Source organism: Castanea sativa, chromosome 2, assembly GCF_040712315.1.
Source record: "Castanea sativa cultivar Marrone di Chiusa Pesio chromosome 2, ASM4071231v1".
In the NCBI taxonomy this organism is placed as follows: domain Eukaryota; kingdom Viridiplantae; phylum Streptophyta; class Magnoliopsida; order Fagales; family Fagaceae; genus Castanea; species Castanea sativa.
Window position 1 is genome coordinate 39,417,665 of NC_134014.1, and position 22,769 is coordinate 39,440,433.

Below are 22,769 nucleotides of genomic sequence, written 5' to 3' on the forward strand. Positions count from 1 at the left end.
CTTTTTTTTTTTCCTTCTACGTTTTTTTTTTTCTTTTTAAGAAATTTTTTTTTACCATCATTGTATATGTTTTTTAGTTTTTTTTTTTACCCTGATTGTATATGTTTTTGGCGTTAAATTTTATTTTATTTATTTAGTTATTTATTTAAATAGTTGATGATGTGGTGATTAGATTTTAAAGAGTCCATGATAGAGTTAAATTATAAAAAATCTTTATCTTCTATTTCCTCACTTTTTTTTTCCTTCTACGTTTTTTTTTTCTTTTTAAGAATTTTTTTTTTTTTACCTTCATTGTATATGTTTTTGGCGTTAAAGTTTTTTAATTTTTTTTTTACCATCATTGTATATGTTTTTGGCGTTAAATTTTATATTTAGTTATTTATTAAATAGTTGATGATGTGGTGATTGGATTTTAAAGAGTTTATGATAGAGTTAAATTCTAACTTTGGTTTGTTGATTAAATTTTTTTTTTAAATACTTGGTTTAACCCTTATTCTTTTATCTCTCTCAGGTTCACGTTTGGATTGTATTGAAGAGTCATTGGAATGGAATATTAGATAAGTTCGGGTGAGAGACTTTACAAGAATTATTATATGTATTAAACCTCACATAAAGTGGTTGTTATCTAAGAAATTGTTGTAAAAAAATTTATTTTGTAATAGAAACTATATTTATCATTTGTATAATTCTATGTCAAATTCAATTAAAATTTTTCTCCATAAGTATTAATTTACTACTTCATAAAAAAATGTTACGTACCTTTTTCTCAGTTTTAAAGGTTGTTGATATTGTTGATATATTTAAAATTTAAACTATTTTTAAATTTTGTTATGAATGTGTACTAAGTGGCTAACTTTTAGGACTAAAAAACTAAAATTTTTGATTAAACAAAAATTGATAAATTTTATTAAATCTTTTTAAAGAGAACAATAGTACCAAAAACAATAGTACCAAAAGAAACGTGTATCTCCTACTACAAAATTTAAAATTTAAACTTTTCTTTACTTATGTTATGGATGTTTAATAAATAGCTAAATTTTAGGGGTAAAAAAATACATTGGACAAAAAATTCGTACGTAAAAGTTCATGAAGATGATTGATTAAATTAACAATAAAAAAACCATGAAGCTAAATTTTATTTTTTCGAAAAATTTAAACCACGCATGCCTGGTTACTCCTGTACTGAAATAGGGAAAAAGTGGGTGGTAGATAGGGGTTTAATTGGTCAATCCGAAAGAAACTAGAAACAGTTTTTATCAAGGAAAAGTATTGAATGCTCACAATGTATAGAACGCAGCAGAGAGAGAGGGAGAAGGCCGGTGGAGGTCAAGAGTCGCCGGAAGGACAAAGCCGGCGGAGATCGGCGTTCACCAAGCAGCAGTGCCTCGTCTGCCTCCCCACCGCCAGACTGGGTCAGATAGGCTTGACTCTTTTATTTTTTGGTTCTTAATTTCTTGTTCTGATTCAACTTTGCTGTTATAATAAGAATGTTATTATTTTGTGAGACGTTTGATGACTTCATTCAGCTGCTGCAAATGACCAAAATATGCCTTTTTTGCTCGAGTTAGATTTTTTGGTTAAGGCTCTAGTTCTGCCACGTGTCAGCATAGAGTCGGTGACCACTTTCCAGCCCTAATCCTAATCCTAATTCCAACCCAATCCATTACCATTACACATCATTGAGGTCCTGTTAACTCTCTCAAAACCCCTTTATCACACGGACACCACCAAGCAAGCAAGCAAGCAAGCAACAACACATTAAAAAATAAAAATCCAAATATCACCATGGCCTCCTCCAAGCTTCTCGCTTCCGCTCTCCGCCAAACCCTATTATCAAAATTCACCACTACTCACCACGTCCGCCCCCTCTCCACCGCCGCTGCCGCCGCCGTAGCCGCCGATTACCACGAGGACACGGATGGAATTACAATGAAAGGCGTCAAAATCTCTGGAAGACCACTTTACCTGGACGTACAAGCCACGTCACCGGTGGACCCGCGTGTCCTCGACGCCATGCTGCCTTTTTATCTCTCTCGCTACGGCAACCCTCATTCCCGGACCCACCTCTTCGGCTGGGAATCCGAAAACGCCGTCGAAGCCGCTCGCTCCCAAGTCGCTTCTCTCATCGGCGCTTCCCCTAAGGAAATTATCTTCACCTCCGGCGCCACCGAGTCCAACAACATCTCAGTCAAGGGAGTCCTGCACTTCTACAAGGACAAGAAGCGCCACGTCATCACCACGCAGACTGAGCACAAGTGTGTCCTCGATTCCTGCCGTCACCTCCAGCAGGAAGGCTTCGAAGTCACCTACTTGCCGGTGAAATCCGATGGTATCATCGATTTGGATCAGCTCCGATCCGCTATTCGGCCCGATACGGGGCTTGTTTCGGTTATGGCTGTTAATAACGAGATTGGAGTGATTCAACCGATGGAGGAAATCGGCCAAATTTGCAAGGAATTTAATGTTCCGTTTCATACAGACGCTGCCCAAGCGTTGGGGAAGATTCCGGTCGATGTGGAGAAGTGGAACGTGAGCTTGATGTCGTTGAGTGGGCATAAAATCTACGGCCCCAAAGGCGTGGGCGCTTTGTATTTGAGAAGAAGGCCGAGGATTCGCGTGGAGCCGCAAATGAACGGTGGTGGTCAAGAGAGAGGGCTTCGGAGTGGGACTGTGCCAACTCCGCTTGTTGTGGGGATGGGGGCTGCGTGTGAGTTGGCTCAGATGGAAATGCAATATGACGAAAAGCGAATTAAGTCGTTGCAAGAGCGATTGCTGAATGGTGTTAGGGAAAAGCTAGATGGGGTTGTGGTGAATGGGAGTGAGGAGAGGAGGTATGCTGGGAATTTGAATCTTTCGTTTGCGTATGTCGAAGGGGAGAGCTTGTTGATGGGGTTGAAGGAGGTGGCAGTGTCGAGTGGTAGTGCGTGCACTAGTGCCAGCTTGGAGCCTTCCTATGTGTTGAGGGCATTGGGGGTTGATGAGGATATGGCTCACACGTCGATTCGGTTTGGGATTGGGAGGTTTACTACTGAGGCTGAGATTGACCGGGCAGTTGCGCTCACAGTGCATCAGGTGGAGAAGTTGAGGGAAATGAGTCCCCTTTATGAAATGGTGAAAGAAGGGATTAATATTAAGGATATTCAGTGGTCACAACACTGATGGGATTTATTTGGTGCTATTGCTGGAATGGTATATTTGGATAAGCAAAAGAGTCTGGGTTGCATTTGCAGGTTATATGTAAAATGGAGATGGACAAGTAAGTTGGAGCTGCTCAACTAGGTGGAGAATTCATGGGGTTTGTCCAGGTTTTGTTTTCATACTACTTGTATAATGTAGATGCCTTGAAAAACAACTCTTATAATTAAGTTTTGGAAATAGATGCTATCTATTGTATCTGCTTTGTATTAATGTAGATTTCTATGAGTTTTCTTGGTCTGGAAAATGGGCAAATTTGATAATGATGAGAAAAACAGGGGGATGCTTTTTTTTTTTTGTAGCAGTAATGTAGTATTTGTTTGGTTACCTCATTGATCTTTTCAGTGATTACTGCAAAACTTCTTGCGAGTTACTTGTGATATATGTGTGGTCAAGGATTATTTTGAATTATCTTGAATATTTGTTTGCCACTTCATTTAATGATTGACATGTTGTACTAGCATTGATTAGTGAACTATAATATCAAAATATTAGGTCAAATGAAACTTTATGTTGGATCACTCATCAAGTGAATGAAGATATATGAATGTGTTTGCAGGCGAATACTTATGACAAAAAAGTGTCTATATGTGCACGAGTACAATGTGAACACTAAACACCTTGTGTGGAAGTATGGACATTGTGTGAAACATTGTATATTTGGGAGGGTAAAGTAATTTTCCATTCATAATTCATTTATATTCAAGCGGAAACACTCTAGTATTAGTATTTCTTCATGATTCACTAGTCACTTTTCTCCAGAAAACTCCACCGAATGAGAAGAAGGCTAGTCTTGATATGCAAAAAGAACATTTTAAGAAACGTTCTCCTGGAATTTCCTGTTTACAGATCACAGTTGTATATTTCTTTCCAAAGTTATACAAATTATCTGCATATGAAATATTTTCTCCTGCTCTTGATGTATGATTTGGATGGAAGTTGTGGACACTCTATATGACCAAACTATTGTCCCTAATATGCTTGGAAGATTTCTAAACACTTGTATGAAATAACTGAATAATCCTCGAAACTTTAAATGAGTGGGCAAACTGCAATTCATGATTAGATTTCCAATATGCCAGTTCTGATAACAATCTCTCCAAATTGGTTGATGAAAAAAAAATCATTAACTCCTGAAAAATTAAACAAACATTTACACAGTTCACCTGAAAATAAACTCATTAACTTATGAAAAATTACACACAAAATCTCACTAACACTCTCACGGATCACCTCACTTGGACATACAGCAATACAAGAGAACTGAGTGGGGGTGAATATTGGGTGTTGCTAGACTTAGGGAGCCATAAAGTGACCCATATATATTTGAACAAAGTAAGTGAGAAAATACTCATGTTATGGACTTCTCAATCCGAATGAGTTCTTTTTTAACATCTAACATAGTTGGTCTTTCCTCTGGATCCCCTTCTGTGCATATGAGGGCAAGGTGCAACACAGCTTGCAATTGCTGCTCCATTCCAGGCCCTCCTTCCTCTGCGAGAAGTGCAGGATCCACAATTTCATTTGTAGCGGCTTTCATTTTCACTTAATCTACTAAACACGCATAATCATCATTTTCCAATTGCGCTAAATCAAAGCTTTTCTGTGCAGTTAAAAGCTCTAATAGAAGTATACCAAAGCTCTAATAGAATTTAATCACTTAACCATAATTCTAACAGTATTGATGTAGACTTTATTAGTTCTCTTGGTCTGGTATCATTTTTGATGTAATTAATTCCTTGACAATTCAAATTAGTCAAATTACCGGATGCTGAGTGATTGTTACAATTTTAGGTGATTCTAATTTATTTATGCAGCCTTATCAATGTCATATCTTGTTTATCATATCATTTTTGTAGTTTTGCAAGTTGCAACTCTACAATGAAAGGCAGGGTGCAAAAGGTATGTCCTCATACATGGCCCTGTGTTAGAGTAGGGATTAGTCTTAATTCAAACAGGTCAACAATACATTAACATTAAAAGATTTTTAACTACGGAGTGTAGGTTCTTTGGAGCAGAATTATGTTGTACTTGTGTAAGTTTGGTACTTATATCCAATAGGGGCACTTTAGATGAAGAAAAAACAATGCTATGAATGCTGGGCATGGTTGTCTCGGATGCTAAGATGATGTTAGAAATTGTATCACCTTCAAGTTCAAATTACTTGCAATTTTGGTTGTTGACAAACTTAAGCTTGCAAACTATGATATTGAGTATCTTAATAAATTAACGTGGTTAGAAATTTGGGGGCCAGTCTTTTATAGGAGTAATTTATCCTGATTGATTAAATGAGTAATGGCTATTTGGGAATTTTTTTTAAACATGTGGCAGGGTCATCAAAATTTTTAAGGCTATGTTGTTATTTGAATGAGAACCAAACCTTTTGCAGGCTCCAATATCTCCTGCCTAATGCTTATTTCTTCAGAGTCAATTATGTAGTACTATGTTGTGATGACTGTTTTCTAAGGCCTTTAAATGGCCTAATTTTTATGTAGCAAGAGAAATTGTTTTTGTTCACGTGGTCTATTCCCATCTATTGAAACAGCATTGACCATATGTGCATTGTGCTTCCCTGTTTTTGTGAGAGGAAGGAGAACATGCAATTGCTATTTTCTCAGTTGCCCTTTACATTTGGAGTTTTGAATTATTATTGAGGTGCAAAGCACAGATGCTAACTTAGTGTTGACTTGTGGCTACATTTCAGGCCAGGAAATTAGAAACCTAGTTTGTACAGACTCAAGCCTTGTGTTTGTGTGATATTGTGGCTATGTTTCAGGCCTGGAAAGTAGAAATCTAGCTTGTATGTAGCTTATCTTGCTTTTCAATCTCAAAGTTGCAGCCCTGCAGGTTTTATTTGAATTTAGGTTGCTTGGGAAACTCACATTTCTTTTGTTTGATTGCAATTTACTTTGTGAAATAATCTTGAAGCGCCTTCAAGTTTGAAGTGAAGAACTTCAAATATGTTCGTGTATGACATGGTTCACTGCACTAGTTATAAGAAATAAAAGCTTTAAGTGCTCATTTTGACTTAAATTTCACAAAATTCCAATTATGACCTTTTAAGTTCTCAATTTGTTTACAGATGTGAGATTGCTATCATCCCTATCTTCACCATTATTGGCTGAAGATGCTAATGCAAACTGTAACTCTGACACCTTTATTTATGCAACCTTTTAGAATTACTTCTATGATCATGCTTAAGTACCACCCCATTATTCTTGCACCATCAGTAATAACTGCAATCTATGCACTATCATATTTTCTCTACTTTTGTAATACCCTCAACCCCCTTTGCTTTTTTCCCTTTTATTTCTTGTTTCAAAATATTTGGGCTTTGCATGACATTGGAGGTCTGAACTAATTAGAGTTGTGTCAAATCTTTTTTTATTTTATTTTTTGATTAGTAACATATTTTATTACAGAAGAGCTAAGAGTAGTGTGAAATCTTGTGGGCATGCAAGCTTTTCTATTATATATATATATATATTTATGTTTATAGAACCACTTTGTATTATGTAATATTCACTCTATTGTGCTTCCTTTGAGGGATACTATATTATTTTCTTAAGCTTCCTCGTGTGTACATTCCATCAAATTGTCTTCTTATATACATATAGTTAAGGATAAATGAAAGGATCTCATGGTCGCCACACAGATTCTTCCTGTTTCAACAGTTTATTCATCCTGACATTTGTTATCATGGACCATTCGAACAGAGTGAACCTCTGGCCCTAGGATCCATATAGTCAGTAATGTGTAAGCCCTATAGTACTGCTCCATGATTCATTGCTAATTATACTCCAGCAAACACTGCAAACCCCACTTTATGAGAAAAAGGTTCAACTTAGAGTGGAAAGAAAATTCTAGGAAATGTGCTCGTAGAACTTCATGTTATATCTTAGTTATGGTATATTTCTTTGGTAAAGTATCATACAAGTTTTTTATTTTTTATATTGAAGTATCATACAAGTTGATTGCGCATATGAAGTCTTTTCTAGTATTTGTGTTGGCAGGACTGAAACTCACCTATGAAGAATATATTGAGCCAGTTTGGATAGGCTGTTCACAAAGCCTTAACGCACGTTTTAGACAAAGCGTGATTTTGTAAACTGTTTGGCTCCACAAAAATTAGCACGTTTGCGTTTTCAAAATCCAGATTATTCACGTTTACAAAACATTGCGAAGCTCTGCTTTTTTAGAAACGCAGATTGGGTTACCGCTATTTTTGTCTTCAGATAATCAAAAATAGCGCGAATACGACAATTGGTTTTTACCGAAATACCAGCTTTATCCCTTCCCCATGTATATCTCCTCTATTTTCTCAGTCAGTCTATACTCGTCCATGTATATTTGCTACTCTGTTCTCTCAGTCTCTATAGGCTCTCTATTCTCTGTTCCTACTTCTGATTTCTTTATGGTATTCGGTCTTCATCTCGCTTGCCAGGTAACAATTCTTTGTTCCTCTTTTGTTGAATGTATGTTATAGGTTTGGACTTTTTGCATGGTGGGTTACACATTGTTAGAAATCTAGGGGATGTTTGGGAGAGTAGTTTGAGTTATGTTGTTTGGGTGTTTTTGATATACGTGTGGGTGAAAAAGTGTGTGGAAATGTATGTAATGTTGTTTAAAATGTATGAAAATGTGTTTAAACTTGCTTGCCAAACACCCCCCTAAATTTTAGAACTTATTTTGACTGAAGGATTTGTTGCTGCTGCTGTTTTTGTTTCTGGGTTGTGGATTTATTTGGGTTTTTGGCTGCTTTTGATACATGCTCATTTGGGTTTTGGTTAAAATTGCTTTATATTTGTAGTCACAGTTGCCATTGAAATCAGAATTTCGTTTTTTTTTTTTTTTGAGGGATTGAGAATTAATGGATAAAGGAGTTTTCTTTATTCTGTTTCTCATTCAAGAATCAAGGTTGAGTTTATGGGCTTTTAATAAAAATTCAATTTTGAACTTTCTTTAGTGATAAAAAGCTTAATGGGTATTCCTTGCTATGTGTGTTGTTGGATGGTCATGTAGAATAAGAAAAAGATGAAATAAGAGGATATTCACCATAGTTTGTATGTGAAATTTCCCAATAAAGCATGGCTTATGTTGATTCAAGGAGATGTAAAAACCTATGTGGAGGTAAGTATGATACCAAATCCTATTCTCGAGGATTACTCTACCCCAACTGCTATATGCCTATACAGCCTCCTTGAAACCTTGCAGTTTCCAGGTCCCAGTTTTGATGCAAGCACCTTTAACATTAGTTTGACACTATTTGAGCAGAATTCCATTGATTTTCTCTCAATCCTATAATCTTAGTTGGCATCAGGATAGCTCTTTCCACTGTGATTAGGTTCTGTAAAATTCAAATAAGTACAGTTTATATGTGGTCTGATATGATTGTTGTGGCCATTGCTAATAAACTTCTAATCACTCAATGGTTTTTTGGCTTTTGGATATTTTTTTTGTCTGGTGGGAAAAAAAGGGCCCTAAGGTGGGGGGGGGGGGGGGTGTTCCATTGGGATTATGTTCTTGACTTTATATTTTTAACTCTCAATTCCCAAATCCTGATTTACCTGCTGGGATTATTTTGAATTATGACTATCACTAAGATGCGTGGCTTAGTTTGAATTGCTACTTTTAGAACTTTTCTGCAATGTGTAAAACAGGATTATACTATAAATTAATATATAAACCTCTAATACATTATACATTATATTGCTACCATCTAACAATATGCATGCACCTAACACAGACCTCTCACAATCTTTGCCACTGCTGCTACATTATGTTTATACAAATGTTATGTTTTGTGTTTTTGACAAAATACATGTATCTCTACTGATACACACCAGTTAATGCATAAGCTATAACAGTAGCAAAAAGCCAAGTTTGGGTGAGTTTTGTTGTTGGTGTTGTATTTCTTGGTAACAGAGAGAAGATGCTCTGCTTGGTTGCATCAGTTTATATTACATGCCACTTTAGATATTGTTCAGGACCTTGCATGGACCACTAGTGCCATGTGACTTCTGTTCCTCGTGATATAAATATGTCAATGTATTAACAACTATGCTTTTGCTCGATTTATTCTTGTGTTGCACCTATTTTTGTCATCAATGTACCTCCTAACAATCTCCTTCCTTACATTCTTATGCAGGTTTTTGAAAGCAATAGACAGATTTAATGATTTGGTGGTGTCATTTTATGTTACAGCTGGTCATATCCTCTATACTTGTGGATGCTTTATAGATGGCATAAAATTTGTGTTTCTATCATGAGAGAAAGTTAAATTTAAAATTTACTTTACATCTGATACTGACATTATGCATTGGTGAGATGGTCACTATTGTTTGGATCCTGTAAACTTTTATGTCTAAAGTTAGTTATTTAAAATCTAGACATTGACATGGCCCTAGTGGAATAGTTTTTTGATACATATGAGAAGCATGTTAGATGGGATGGTAATAGTGGCTAATGTCTTCAAGGTTGTTGTCACTGTGGTATTCTTTTAGCATGCTTCAAAACTGTGACAGTTAAATGTCTTTGGGTATAGTTGAATAGTAGATGGGTTTGAAGAAAATTTCAGGTTGTTGTTGCTCTGAGACTCTGATTTTACCTTAATTTTTTTTGATTTGAAACAATCTTTGGGTATAGTTGGTTCCCTACAAAACATTTGAAGATGCTTGATGTTGTTTGCTTTTAGCTGTTAAGAGTGTATTACTCAATGCTTAATTATTAACATAGGCTTCTGGGATACATTTTACCATCCAACACTGTGTGTTTTATCTTTTCTTCCCTGATTTTTTCTGTCGTTGTTTCTTGGTTTATAATTGGAGGAAAAATTTCTCTTAAGAAATATTCTATAGCATTTTGGGTCAGATAGCATGAATTCTGATTATGCCTTCTTCTTCTTCTTCTTTTTATTTTATTTTATTTTGTTTTTTATATTTCCTACTAGAAGAGTTCTGATTATACACTGTGTTTGAATGTCTAGTCCATGTTTTCTGCAATCGAGTTGGATTGATCTTCCTATTTTTTTCTAAATAACTGTTGATCTTACTATATTTTTTTAGTAATTATTTGTAAATCTCTCTCTTAATTGAATGAACCCATGTATCTTTGGGATTCTAGCTGTTCTACATTTGTATATCACATGTGTTGCCAGTTTGGTGTTGACAATCTATGTCAGAGTATATGATGAGAAAATTGGAGAATGCTAATCAATAATTACTAGTCTCATCACACGCGCTTCGCGCGTGCGATGAGACTTTTCTTTTTTAGTGGTCCTATTTTGTAGAAAAAAACTGTGTTTAATTATTATATATATATATATGATTTTTATTTTAAAAATCTAATTTATAAGTGAATAAATCAATTTAAAAATTAATAGGAGAGTGGTCCTATTTTTTAGGCAATATTTTAGTGAGAGTTGGAGTTGCATTTTTACCGGATTGTCCTTTAGTTTTGTCTCTACTTAAACATAAGACTGTAGGGGCATCTTTGAACTAAAAAAATGAGTTTTTACCGGATTATCCTTTAGTTTTGTCTCTACTTAAACATAAGACTGTAGGGGTATTTTTGAACTAAAAAATGTGGAATCCAAACAGGGAAAGCCCCTTAAATAGTAGTATAGATTACAATGTCTTAACTCTTAGGCTTCTCTACTAGGGGATCTTTTTCTAAACTTCCAACTTAGTCTTTGTAATTAGTATTGTTTACAGAGTCTTGGTAGTTTGCTTGATTTTTCATTCTTCTAATATGCTCCCAGCTATTTAACTCAGCTGCACAACTTATTAATATTTTACCAAGCAGCTGAGTTATTTGGTTTTGTTTTAATATAATTTTTTGGTGAGGAAGTAGCTATTAAAGTCCTCAAGCCTGAGCGTGTAAATTCAGATATGCAGAGAGTTTGGGCAGGAGGTCTTTATAATGAGGTGTGTTGAACCTTGTTATTTGCAAAAATTTTTGACCATGGATATATGTTCTTCATATCTTGTTTGTTGAGGTTGTGTAACTAGGTTTAATATAATTGTTTGTGGGCATTAGAGTATTTATGAAGACTTAATTTTGTGGAAAAACATGCAGCACAATAAAGGAAACATAACAGTGATTGGCAGTGAACTAAAGTTTGGTTTTAATTATATTTTGTCACTCTTGATCAACGTCAAAATTCAAAATTTAAGAACACAAAGCATATACTTCAACCATGGTATAGAACAGTCTAGTTGAGAGGTGGGTGGGTTTTGAGTTCAACTACAGTGCTCATTCTGTTTTTGCACATGCACTTTTATTAATATTGGGTTAGCTTCATTTTTTGGGAAAACTATAGGAAATTCTGTGATGTTTTAATGACAACCTTGAATACTCACTTTTTTGAAACTACATGGATGACTTAATAACAAACCCAAGGGAGTGGCATAATCGGTTGGGGACCTTTGCCTCATGAGTCATATGAAGTGGAGGTCACTACTGTTCCTCATCCTTGGGGGCCAAAACTTGTTTATCTTAAAAAAAATTGATGACTTAATGACAATATTATCTGTCTCCACTTTTAAGTTTCAACTCTGTCAATGACTTTGATGAGCTCTGCTTATTCTACGATCTTAAATTTACTTTAATACTTGTTTGATTCCCCTGGGAAGAGTTGCTTTCGCATGCAGGGATGAGAAAAAAGAAATCAAAGCCACTTATACATTATTCAATACTTTTTTTGTACACGCCTTTCATCTAGATCATTGAATTTGAATTAGTAGTTAACCATACAAATGAGAGGTGTGTGAAATATGCAAAGACGGTGTGCAGATAAGACTAATCAAAATAAATACAGAACTTTTAATTGCCATCATAAACTTTATAAATCATGTCATCATTTTAAAGAATTAAGATTGGATTTTCTGTGTTCCCATAAATTCCATCGACTTGAATGATACGTTGGCCTATTTGGGGGAGAATAATTATGGAATGAATCTCTCAATGTTTCTTAGTTCTTCTGTAACGTCGACCATATTTGGCCTTATCTCTGGATCTTGTTCTCTGCATATGTGGACAAGCTGTAACACAGCTTGTACTTGTTGCTCCGCACCAGCTCCTCCTCCTGCCAGGATTGCTGGTTTCACAATCTCATTTATAGCAATGTGTTTTTTATGTTCTCTTCGAGATCCGCACCTTCATCTTTGGCTGTTTGTGCGTATGTCCTAACCTCCTTCCGGTTAAAAGCTCTAATAGAAATGATCCGAAGCTGTAGACGTCAACTTTCTCTGTTAACTCAGCAGTCCCACCCAGGTAGTCAACAACTGCTTGAGTTTCACCTTCGGGGATGGATATGGACAGTGAAAACTCGGTTAGTTTGGCAACATCGTTCTGGTCCAAAAAAATGTTTTCCGGTTGTATGTTCCTGTGGATGATGGGTCTTGAGAATGCAGTGTGGAGATAGGCTATTGCATGAGCAATTTCCCTTACAATCTTTAACTTGCTCTGCCATGTCATGGGCTCACGTTGTTGTTCACCATCATGACCAGAGACATAAAGTCGATCACCAAGCGATCCATTTGCAGCAGATTCATAAACTAAAATAGGATTTTGAGTCTCGAGACAGCATCCTATTACAATTTTGGTCTCTAACATTTGTCTTATATGTCAAAATTGTCCTCAATGTCGCTAATAGTGATATTTTGATATCCTTAACGTTTTAGTTTTCTTTTAGTTAGCTGAAAGACTCTTAATTTTTTGTTTTTAGTAATGAATAGTGGCAGTGGCAGCCCTAATAAGTATTTTGAGTTGAGAGTTGTCTCGGATCATACCTGCATTTTAACCTCTTCTTGAACTAATGTGCACACCATTAGAGAAGAAGCACCCTGACTTCTCTAGGCTCACGTTTTTTCCAGAACAAGCACAATAAGTGTTTATACAAGAGATCAGTAGGGTCAAACTCTGCTTTTTTTTGCTCCCCAAAAGAGTAATTCATCATTAGCATAAACTATATAGTATGCGAGTAATTGCAAAACATGCCCGGGCAACGCTAACCTCTTTGAGACTTCCTTCTTGTAAAGCCCTATAAATCAACCTAGGGAGGACCTCTTTACATAAGATGAACATGTATAGCAAGATGGGGCCTCCTTGGGGTCAGACTTTAGAAACAACTACCATTGAGCAATAATGTGTACTTGACAGTTGACGGATGAAATGCACCAGTGAATTCAGTTTATGAATATCTCACTGAAGTCAAATCCTTCAAAATTGCCATATTAAGATCCTAGTCCATTTTATCATATGCTTTCTAAATTTCTAGCTTTAATCCAATCATACATTTCTTTCTTTTTGTGGAATTGAAACAGTGGACAACTTCCTAAGCAATTTTTATATTTAATACTATCTACTTTTCTGGCACAAAGGTTGATTGAGCAGGGTTTATCATTTTGCTAAGCAGGAGGTCTGAGTCTAGTAGCCAAGACTTTTGAGATTATCTTGTAGCTCACATTACACAAGTTAATTGGGCAAAACTGGCCAAAAGTGTAAGCTCCTTATGTTTTGGTTTTAGCTCTATAAAAGTGTAATTTAATTTATTTGGAATTCTACCCCCTCAAAGAACCCCGCATTGTTCGTGGACCCCATGTGGCAAATTCCATCTGCCATTAACATGCATTCATTTATAAATTTGTTAAAGCTTTATAATTTATATTGCCAATTGCTTTTGATTTTTGCTAGACGTACATGTATGAATGAATAGTTTTCATTCTTTCACTATTTGATCTCCCAGAATCTCCTAGTAGTACTTATAAAAGAAGGTGTGTGTGGGGTGGGGGGTGGGAGAGTCCATTCCATCAACTTCAGGGGCTTTTAGGGATTGCATCTCAAAAAGAGGGAAAAATGCCCACACCCCCTGAACTTGAAGTAGTGGCCAAGACACCTTCTAAACTTTCATTTTGGCCAATTTACTCCTTGAACTTCACATAACTGCCAAATCAATCTTCCGTTGGTCTCAGTTAAAACACTGACAGAAAGCTCACATGGTATCTCATGCAAACTTAAAAAATACCAAATACAAAGGCTGAACCGGTTGAGAAACTCAGAAAACTTTAGCTCAGTTGAGAGAGAGGGAGTGAGTGAGATGATTAGACCAGAGCTACTGTTGCCGAAGTTTTTATCCTTGTCTTGGTCTCGTCCTTTATGTTCCTACAACGCCCTGTGGTCCCGCAGAGCAATTAAGAGCCACCATTGTTACTGCCTTTGTCTTGCTGATGGTTTTTTATCCTACTATGTTTTTCAAATCCTCCATGTGCAAGTCTCCGTTGGAATGTCATGGGTTTACAATTTATCTCTTTTTTGTGGCTAGTGCTCTAGTGAGCATGTATGCAAAAATTCAATGCTTTTAAATGTGTCATACAACTGTGTGATGAAATGTTTGAAAGAGACATGGCCAGTGCTCTAATGGGATTTGGATGTTTGGTAGGATTTTAAATTGGTTTTCAATTTCTTAACGATAATTTAAGTTTATTTTGATGCATTTTTACTAACTTTTGCGGGCTAAAAACTTCATTTTGATTTTCAATGCCTCCAATGTGCTTTCCATTTATGAACACTTGTGGTACTCTACGCCTCCCAACAATCTCACTATAGGCATCCTGAATGGTTGAGTCATCATTTACAAGATACAAAGCGAACGTAATCAAACCATGTGCATATATAGGTAGTATAAATTTGTTGCTATCTATTTAATAACCTTTGCTACCAATTGATATGCCTTTGGTTTTACTTTGATTGTTACTGGTATACAAAAGATCCTTCATTATTATCATTTTTATACCAATCATTATGTACACATACCTCTCTCATCAAGTTCAACAGCATTTGTACACATAGCTTATTCAATTGCTTTGATTCATACATTGAGCTTAAAAATGTAAAAAGCACTAAACGTGTCTCCAAATAAGGGAAGAAAGTCTACCAAAAAATGAATGTTTTCCAATGTACAATGAATTGGAATATCAATAATTGTTTACGAGTAGTATATTGTTTCACAAAAAATAACACTCAATAAATCAATCATTACATTCTTTATTTTTCCAACAATATTAAAAAACAAAAGTAAACTGGCCCATCACTATCCTTAATGTATTTTCTATCCAAGTATGATCATCCCTAAAGAATGCCAAAGATTTCTTGGCCAGCCATCTTGAAGAAATCTAACTATTCTTATGATCTTTTAGTGCCTCCTTGAAGACTACATGTGATGCAAATTTGAGTCCATGTGTTAGCTGCACATTCTTCATGCCATTGCGCTGGTTTGTTGCATATTCTTATTGATGCCAACATAGTTGCTGAACCAATCCAACTGATCTTGACTACAACTCACTTGACAAGTCCTTTGCAAACTTCGGGTACCTAATACAAGAATCTGAGGCTTTGGCAAGGCAGCTCAACAGGACAATATTATGTGTATCAAAGGACTACAACAAAGCTACAAGAGAATTGGCTAAAGATGCAACAATATCAAAGACAGTAGGAGCTTAGATAGAGAATATCCCACCTTGTATCACCAAATATATATTCATGAACGTAAATTTTTTTTCACAATTTTAATACCTTTCTACCATTTGAAAGAAAAGGGGGGCTGGGCTGTTTAAGTCATGAAAGAATGCATGAAAAATGAAATTACAGGTACATTAAAAACGACACCTTCCTTTTGAAGGGATGGGATACATTTGCATTTAAGATCATACTATTTACATACATACATCACCCATTATACTGCAAATCCCCACTTTTATCGTTCAACTCCCAAAGAGTAACTGTGGTGGCATCAATTGGCCATATCTCTTTTAGACATTTCATCAAACAGTTATATGAAACATTTAAAAGCAATGCATTTTTGCATACATGCTCACTATAGCACTGGCCACAACAATGAGATAAATTGCAAACCCATGACATTTTAACAGAGACTTGCACGCGGAGGATTTGAAAAAAATAGCAGGAAAAAAAAGCAGCAAGACAATGGCAGTAACCAGTGGCGGAGCCAGAATTTCAGTTTAGGAGGGGCAAGATCAAAAGACAATAATTAAAAAAAATCTTAAAAATATTAATCGATATTACTAATAAAATTATAAACAACAGTAATTGTCATAAAAATATATTAAAATTTAAACAACTGTAAAATAATTAAACAATTGTAAAACAACCAATTCATAGTTACTGACAATTAAAGTAAGAGATTAATCTATATACACAAATTTTAGACATCAAATTTGATTCCTTATAATAATTTGAGAAAATAAATTTTCAACTTTCTTTCTTTATACTTCTAATTATTTAAAATTTAGATTTATGGTAAAAACTCATATTTTGAGACTATGAAAAAAAAAAGAGATGGAGTTGAAGAAGATAATGGATGCTTTATTGCTTTAGTACCATACAAGACATTATTTTTTTGTGTAAAATTTGAGTTTCATGGGTGGTATCTGAAATGAAAGGAATGAATTTAAATAAGTGAAAAAAAAAAACCTTTAATGATAGTCAAAGTGTACACAGGCTTTAACTTAAGGACAAAACTTAGGTACAATACTTTAGGTGTTGTTCTTAGGTTCTCATTCTAAGATTCAACTATGTGGCTACTTAACTAAAAAATACATTTCCATCTCATGAGAAAAAATCGACATGACAAAATATTAATAGGGGAACTTAAGGAGCAACACTTAAGTATTGTACCTAAGTCTTGCCCTTTAATTAAAATAAAAGATGATAGGTGGTGGCCATTTACTTTGGTGTTAGGCTAATTGATAAAAGTAGGAGTAGTTCTTTTAGTAACACTACAAAAGCTCACAATATTTTTACAATAAATTGAGATGTTAGTACATTATAGATCAATAATAAAATAAAATAAAATAAATATTCTAAGATCCGTTCCAACTAAAAGCATGAGTGTTGTGAAAATATTGTGAAATATTGTTGTGTTTCTAGACTAACTTAAGTGGGAGATGTGTTTATTTATTTATTTTTTCATATCATGGTACAGTTTGTGTAGAGTAGAAATAGGAAAATATTTCTTTGTTTTACACTTTTACTATTCTAATGTTAGGAGGGGCAAAAAAACTACACTAATAAAAAGTATATATACATGGTTTTTTAGGTGGAGTCAGAGGGGGCAAGTGCCCCCCCTCGCCCCCCTCTGCCTCTGCCCCTGGCAGTAACAATGGTGTCTCTCAACTGCTCCGTAGGACCACAGGGTGCTGTAGGGACGTAAAGGGCAAGACCAAGACAAGGATAAGAACTCTGACGGCGGTGGTTCTGGTCTGATCATCTCACTCATTCCCTCTTTCTTAATTGAACTAAAGTTTTTTGAGTTTCTCAACCAGTTTAGCCTTTGTATTTGGTATTTTTTAAATTCACGTGAGATACCATGTGAGCTTTCTGTTAGTGTTTTAACTGAGACCAACAGAAGTATTGATTTGGCAGTTATGTGAAGTCTAAGGAGTAAATTGGCCAAAATAAAAATTCATGGGTGTCTTGGTCACTACTTCGAAGTTCAGGGGGTCTATACGCATTTTTCCCGAAAAAGAGCTATTCTAATCTCTTGCGGAGTTGGCAGCTTGCTTAGCTCTTCATTTTCTTCCTCAGTGATGCAAGGTGAAATTAGTTAGGTTGTTCAAATCTTCATAAATAACTAGATTGACCAATTGATACAACTCTCTAAAACTCTTCTTAGAGTACATTTCTTTTCTTTTCCTTATCCAACTTCCTTTCTCTAGATTGATTTCGGAAAAAAATATTTTCTTCTTTTTATTATTAAGGTGGAGGAGTGGAAAAACCTAGTATTTATGTCTCCTTGTAGCCATAAGTCCCTCAGAGCATTCACATAAAAAATGTGAAAAATGTTAAATCTTAATTTTAGTTCTCATTCCCTTAAATTATCATCCACATCAAGCATGTTATTTTTAAAATTTTTGACATCTTTGCTGCAGCGGAGTGTCATCTTTGACACCCTATTGTAGCAAGTTGCTAAAGTTTTTTATTATTTTTTTTTCTTTCTCTCTCTCACTCTCTTTTGTGCTGTTGCTCTCTCCACTACTTTCTCTCTCTCTCACTTGATTAAAATAAATAATATTTTAATGAAGTGGTAAATAAAAAATTTGATGTTAGGTGTATTATAAAGTAAAGCATTAAAATAAATAAAGTAGTGTTTTGAGATGCTAAATACTATATTTTTTGACATGTTTGATGAGAATGCTCTGACTTCTTCTTCCATACTGCTTCCTCTCCAGACAACCACTCTCCAGCTATAGGAAGAGACCAGCCTCTAATTCTAGATTCTACTTTGTTTGTTCTTTGTGTCTTTGCCTTGGACTTAATCAATTTGCTTCTTAATTTCCTTAGTCCTACTCCTGCACCTTCCAAAATGACTCTTGTTCCACTTTCGAAGCTCTGCTCTTGTATTCTGAATTTTCTTGACCTATTTAAAACATTCAGACCCCAGACCCCTTATTCCTCCCAAGTTTCATCCACCACATAGTAGCTGGATTTATCCCTTGTCCAGCAAGCTTCAAAACGAAAGGGTCTTGGCTCTTCTGATTTCTATAGCAATCCAAAAAATTGGCCCTTGATGTAAAACTTTATCTAGGAGTCCAGGACAAAGGAAGGAGGAAAACACATTCCAAAGAAAGAGGCTAAATCCAACAGAAAGGACTAAAAGCCATATAACGTAGGCAAATTATGGTAAAATATCACCAACAAAATGAGAAAACACCAATGGTACATCTCATCCAACTACAGAAATGCAGCACAGAAATATCTATCAACTATTTAGTACTTCTGCAGTTTTCATAAGAATTGTGATGCTTTGGTAACAGAGATAATGATTTTGGGCTTTAACAATTGCAGATAATTTGAACCTCAAAGTGTCTTTCCCTATATTTGTTAGCATTTTACTGGCAGAGATGGTGTTATAGTGAGAGCTTGTGAGGAACCTTTTAGAGTTATTCTTAGGGATTCAAGGGACCCTCAAGTATTTTAGAGATTTTTTTTTCTTTAATTTTCATCATAGACATGCCTACTTTTTGTGATTATCTCACTTTGAGCTGTAAATGAACTAAGTTGTTTATGAATAGTTTGGACTTGCTTCACAACAAAGCTTGTTTGCATATGTTTATCTAGTAACTGAGCCAAATTCAAGTCTAAGTTTAGGCTTGATAAATTGAACTCAAATATTATAATGTGTTTGTGAACAAGTTCAAGAGTACTCAATTTTAGTATCTATAATATTATATTTCTATGCATACAAATATATACTTATATAGACTTGAGATTGAATTGTGCAAGTTTATAAATAAGCTCATAAGATATCAAGTCATTATTTGTAATTTATTGATAAAATATAAATAGTCTATGGTGTGGTACAAAAATAAAAAGTTGGTAAATCTAATTTTTATAAGTTTAGAAATAAAAAGATTCATTCTAATAAACTCAAATAATATAATTTCAACTATAGAATTTGAAGGTTTATTCAAGGATTGATTCTTTACAAAGGAACTTGGATGGAGGAAGTGGGATGAACCTCTCAATTTTTCTGAGTTCTTTTGTAATATCAACCATATTTGGCCTGATCTCCAGATACTTTTCTCTGCATACGTGGGCAAGCTGTAATATACAGCTTGTAGTTGTTGCCACACAACAGATCTTCATTTATGGTAAAAAAAAAAATTTAAGTCATCTTCAAAATCCTCGACATCAAAATAGTCTTTGCGTAATTGATAATGCAACTTCTGTCCAGTTAAAAGCTCTAATAAAAACGACTCATTATTCAATTTTACTTTTTTTGTACACACCTTTCATCCAGCAAAATACGAAAATGCAGAAAGACGATGAGAATAGACACATATTTGATAATTGATGTTTATAAAGGAACTTGGATGGAAAAGTGACAGAATGATCATAGGACCAACCTCTCAATCTTTCTGAGTTTCTTTTGTAACGTCGACCATATTTGGCCTCATCTACGGATCATTTTCTCTGCATAGGAGGGCAAGCTTCACAACTTGTGCTTGTTGCTCCACAACAGCTCCTCTTTCCCCTGCCTGGATTGCTGGATTCACAATCTCATTTATAGTCACATTTTCTATGTAAGCTTTTAATTCCTCATCGGCTGTTTCTGCTAGATGACATATCTTCTGTCCAGTTGTAAGCTCTAGTAGAAACGATCCAAAGCTGAAGACGTCAATTTTCTCCGTTATGTGGGACGTGGTACCATAATAGGGGCATACAAACCCAAGAGTTCCAATCACATGCTTATCTTCTATGTGAGTTTCACCTTCGGGGATTTGATATCGACAGTGAAAAATCAGTTAGTTTGGGTTCTTTCTTTCATATGTAAGCTTGGTACACAACGAATAGGAAGAAAAAATATGTTGGGGGCCGAAATTCTTTGCTAAATTGGTGTTGGACCTTGTGGCCTGTATCTGTAAGTATTTTATAGGCCCATTGTTATACCAAAAATGGACCCAACAATCTTCAACGCAGAAGGTCTATCGCTTCTAGAATTAAGTTGAAAATGCTACATAGATAAAGAACTGGTTTGCAGATCCAATGGTGCACTAAACTCTGTTCATATGCCTCTCAACATTTTTTTTTAATGAAAATATGCCTCCACATATTAGAACATGAGTGAGGTAGAACGAAAATCAGCATAATAACAAACTCGGTAAGTAAAAAGCACTAGTAGAAATTAGGCTAAAATGTAAGTTGTATGCTCTAAGTTTGACTACAATTCATTTTAGTTTTCTGACTTTATTTTAGTTCAATTCGGTCCTCTAAGTTTTAAATTTGGTCAATTTAGACATTATTCATTAGATTTGGTTTCTTTTTTTAGAAAAGCTAAAAATATTATTTTCATCATTTTACATGACTTTGGTCCCTAAACTATTAAAACTGTTACATTTTATGTCCTTCCATCTACTTATCCTGCGAGTCTAACATAATTCCTAGGATCTAGGTGCCATTACATTTTTTTTTTTTCAAATTTCTTTTTAAGAAGAACCCTAAGTATCATTACTTAGTTTGACATGAAGCACTAAATAAATATGAAAAAAAATCACTTACTATAATATGGACCAAAATATTTTTTAAAAATTAATTAAAATCTCAAAATATATCGATTTCCTTTTCTTTCCTTTCTCACAATTTCCTAACAATCAAAACTCACATGGCCAAACCTCCCCGACCAAAACAATCTACATCTATATAACAATTTTAGTAGAGTAAGCTAACATTGCAATTAGACAATGGAACATAAAAAGAAAAGTAGCATTTTTGTGTTTCCAATAAAAACATGCCAAAAGTCTTGGAGCTTAATTGGCTCATTCTAATGTCTTTAAAAGAGACGTCTTGGGTAGGGGAGTGCAAAATATCCGCTTGACTTGTAGCCAACTTGCTCGCCTCATGCGGGTCATTAAGTTAGGTGGTTTAGGTTGAATGTGTTAGACCTCCAAAATAGCTAATTGGGTTGGGCAACGAATTAAAAAATTGCCAACTCGTTACAACCCAATCCGCCCGCTTAATTATATCTATATATATATATATAATTAGTTCAAATTATTCAACCATATATTCAGTATTTAAAGTTAATCAATTCGCCTAATCAATTTTTATAGCTAATAAGTAATTAATTCTTTAAACAAAACATAAAAAGTCAACATTGAAATTCTAAACTCACTTTAGCCATATACTACATTTTGCGTTTAGCCTTCATCTTTGACTGCTTCCACTCTCTCCCTCTTTCTTATATATTGTTTTTTCTTTTTATTCCTTAACATTTTTGAAAAGCTAGAGGTCTTTTAGTTTCTAATAATAGAGTTAGTTATACTGTTGTGCACGTGTAATACTTTTAGTGGTTCTTATTGTTTGTAATAAGGTTAGTTTAAGCACCAAGGTTGGTTATCACTCTATAGTTTATTAAAAGTATATATATACTCTATATTCAGTAACTAATTGTAGTTTATGATAATTGCTTTTAAGAATATGCATACCATTTTAAAGTTTATTTGTTATATTGTTGCCCTTCAAAGTTCTTCAATTGAGAAGCTACGGATGGGAGGAGTCCTCCCGTTGCAAAAAGCGATTAACTTCACCTGTAGCATGTTTCCATTCTCTAGAAATTTGCTCTCTCTCTCTCTCTCTCTCTCTCCTTCCATTCTTAGCAAACGATCTCTCTTCAGGGCTTGAAGAAGATCAGTTAATACTCTTGTAGTTGCAGGGCTTGAAAATTGAAATTTGGGTGTCTTTTAAATCCCCTTTCCCCTACCTTCCATGAAAGTAGAGGGCCATCTCGTTGAAAGTACGCGGAGCCATCCTTGCCATTGCTATTTGTTAACCTTTATTGTACCTTTTATTGCTGGTCATTCTTTTTAGAGTTTACTCTATGATCTCTCTTTAAGTACCTCCACCTTATTATTGCGCCATTAGTAATACGACTGCAATATGTTCACTATCATACATTCATACCTGCTTGATTGGCATTTATGATGTTTTCAACAGAGACGTCTAGAATTTAAATCCCTCCTCCCCTATTGTAACTATAGAATTTTCAATAATAATAA

The 22,769-nt window shown here is 34.9% G+C and overlaps 1 protein-coding gene and 1 pseudogene across 1 annotated transcript; one reads left to right on the top strand and one right to left on the bottom strand.

The window, feature by feature from the left end:
- Nucleotides 1-1,351: 1,351 nt before the first annotated feature.
- LOC142624729 (cysteine desulfurase, mitochondrial) lies at nt 1,352-3,470 on the top strand. The gene has a single exon (XM_075798464.1). The coding sequence runs from the start codon at nt 1,786-1,788 to the stop codon at nt 3,157-3,159; it is 1,374 nt and encodes a 457-aa protein (XP_075654579.1). The 5' UTR covers nt 1,352-1,785; the 3' UTR covers nt 3,160-3,470.
- A 1,076-nt stretch (nt 3,471-4,546) lies between these two features.
- Nucleotides 4,547-22,391, bottom strand: LOC142625324 (serine/threonine-protein kinase ZRK1-like; annotated as a pseudogene).
- Between the last annotated feature and the right edge of the window lie 378 nt (nt 22,392-22,769).